Source organism: Eurypyga helias, unplaced genomic scaffold (genome assembly GCF_000690775.1).
Source record: "Eurypyga helias isolate BGI_N326 unplaced genomic scaffold, ASM69077v1 scaffold34919, whole genome shotgun sequence".
Classification (NCBI taxonomy): domain Eukaryota; kingdom Metazoa; phylum Chordata; class Aves; order Eurypygiformes; family Eurypygidae; genus Eurypyga; species Eurypyga helias.
Window position 1 is genome coordinate 1 of NW_010270682.1, and position 1,493 is coordinate 1,493.

The following is a 1,493-nucleotide window of genomic DNA, read 5'->3' on the forward strand; positions in this document are numbered from 1 at the left end:
GCGGGGCCGGATCCCTGGGGCACTCTTGGGGTGTAGGTGCCAAAGATTCCCTGCTAAGAGAGTCGTGAGCAGGTTCCCGCCTCCCCCTGCCACCACGAAACGCTCCTGCTGAGCGTGGAGAACAAGGAGGCGAGAGAAGAAAGCCCCCCCGAAGGTGGCCAAACCAAAAAGCAAACAGAATCCGAACGGCTCGTGTTTTAGTGGTTGACTTTAATTCTGCACTGCACTTTTACTACAAGGATATAAAGAATAAATAGCAGATACTCTTCATTTACATAGGATTAAGTCATTCAAACTGTTCTCTCTATTTACAATAACATTGTGCTCTAGGCGTTTATTAATACTTTAAATCTAAAGGAAAAAGGAAAAACCACACACACACGCTTTCCGAATAATGGAAAATAGCTTTAAAACGTTTTCTTATCAAAAAAAGTTTGGTTTGTATTTTTTAATCCTTTTATTAAAAACAAAACAAAACAAAAACCCAACAAAAACCTACTTCGCCAAAACGAAGCAACTTCTCTCCGGAATATAAATACCCCAAAAAAAAAAAAGATACATTAGCAACGATCAGGGTAATAGTCTTAAAAATACAGTAGACGCTGATTATTTCACGTATAATACTGACCTTTTAATAGTATATTAAACCGGTGCCAAATATACACACAATATACATTCTCCTACACGTTACAGTGCATTACAACGTTAACCAGAAAGCAAATGTCTTTTATTTTTGTTGCAGCAAAGGTCCACGTGAGTCCGCTGGAGAAGGGGGGAGAAAAGGTAAGTGCCAGCCCTAGCAGGAGCACTTGCACTCCGAAATGATGGGGTACTGGATGGGTATCCATGTGCACCTCTGCCCTCCCCGACGCTGGCACCTCCACCTCAGGATCGTTAAATGCACGGACTTGGCAGGTTTGCAAACCATCCCTTCTGGGACCGAACAAGACCTTTTACTGTAGCAGCTGCCCACTTTGACGTACCGGGGCCAAAAGCGGCTGCCGAGATCGTTCCACGTGTATAGGACCGGGCAGAAGGTCTGGGACCAGAGCCACATCTGCAGCTTCCTGCGCAGCTTCTTGCTCAGCCTGTGCTTCTTGCCCGGCTGCAGCCCGTCGTAAAACTCCAGCCCTTTGATTTCGCTAGGCATCGCTCCCGAGGGTCTCTGCCTGAGCAGCAAGTCCAGCTCGGCTAGATCGTCCACTCCAAGCCGGTCCTCGGGCAAGGAAATAGCCATAAAGTTAGGGTCGAAGTGTCCGCCCATGAGGTTCCTTAGCAAGGTCTCGTTAAGATCCTTCTCCTTGGGGTCAAAGATAGGGTCCGGGTGCTCGATTAGATCCACCAAGGGCAAGTTGTCGCTGGGAGCCGGTCGGATGTGCAGATAGTGCTGGCAGGCGCCTTGCTCTAGACGGAGACCCAGCAGAACCACCAAGGCGTATATAGTCACAAGGCACTGGGAATGATCCATCCTTGGGAGACCGGTGGGGGGGGGG

General features: G+C 48.3%; 1 protein-coding gene across 1 annotated transcript; it reads right to left on the bottom strand.

Moving 5' to 3' along the window:
- Positions 1–570: 570 nt before the first annotated feature.
- On the bottom strand, positions 571–1,487 carry NOG (noggin). Its single transcript, XM_010158546.1, has one exon. It carries the CDS (start codon positions 1,466–1,468, stop codon positions 797–799), a length of 672 nt encoding a protein of 223 aa, XP_010156848.1. The 5' UTR covers positions 1,469–1,487; the 3' UTR covers positions 571–796.
- Between the last annotated feature and the right edge of the window lie 6 nt (positions 1,488–1,493).

Bases quoted from the DNA above. Each gene is read 5' to 3' on its own strand.
- NOG (XM_010158546.1), bottom strand. From the start codon at position 1,468: ATGGATCATTCCCAGTGCCTTGTGACTATATACGCCTTGGTGGTTCTG.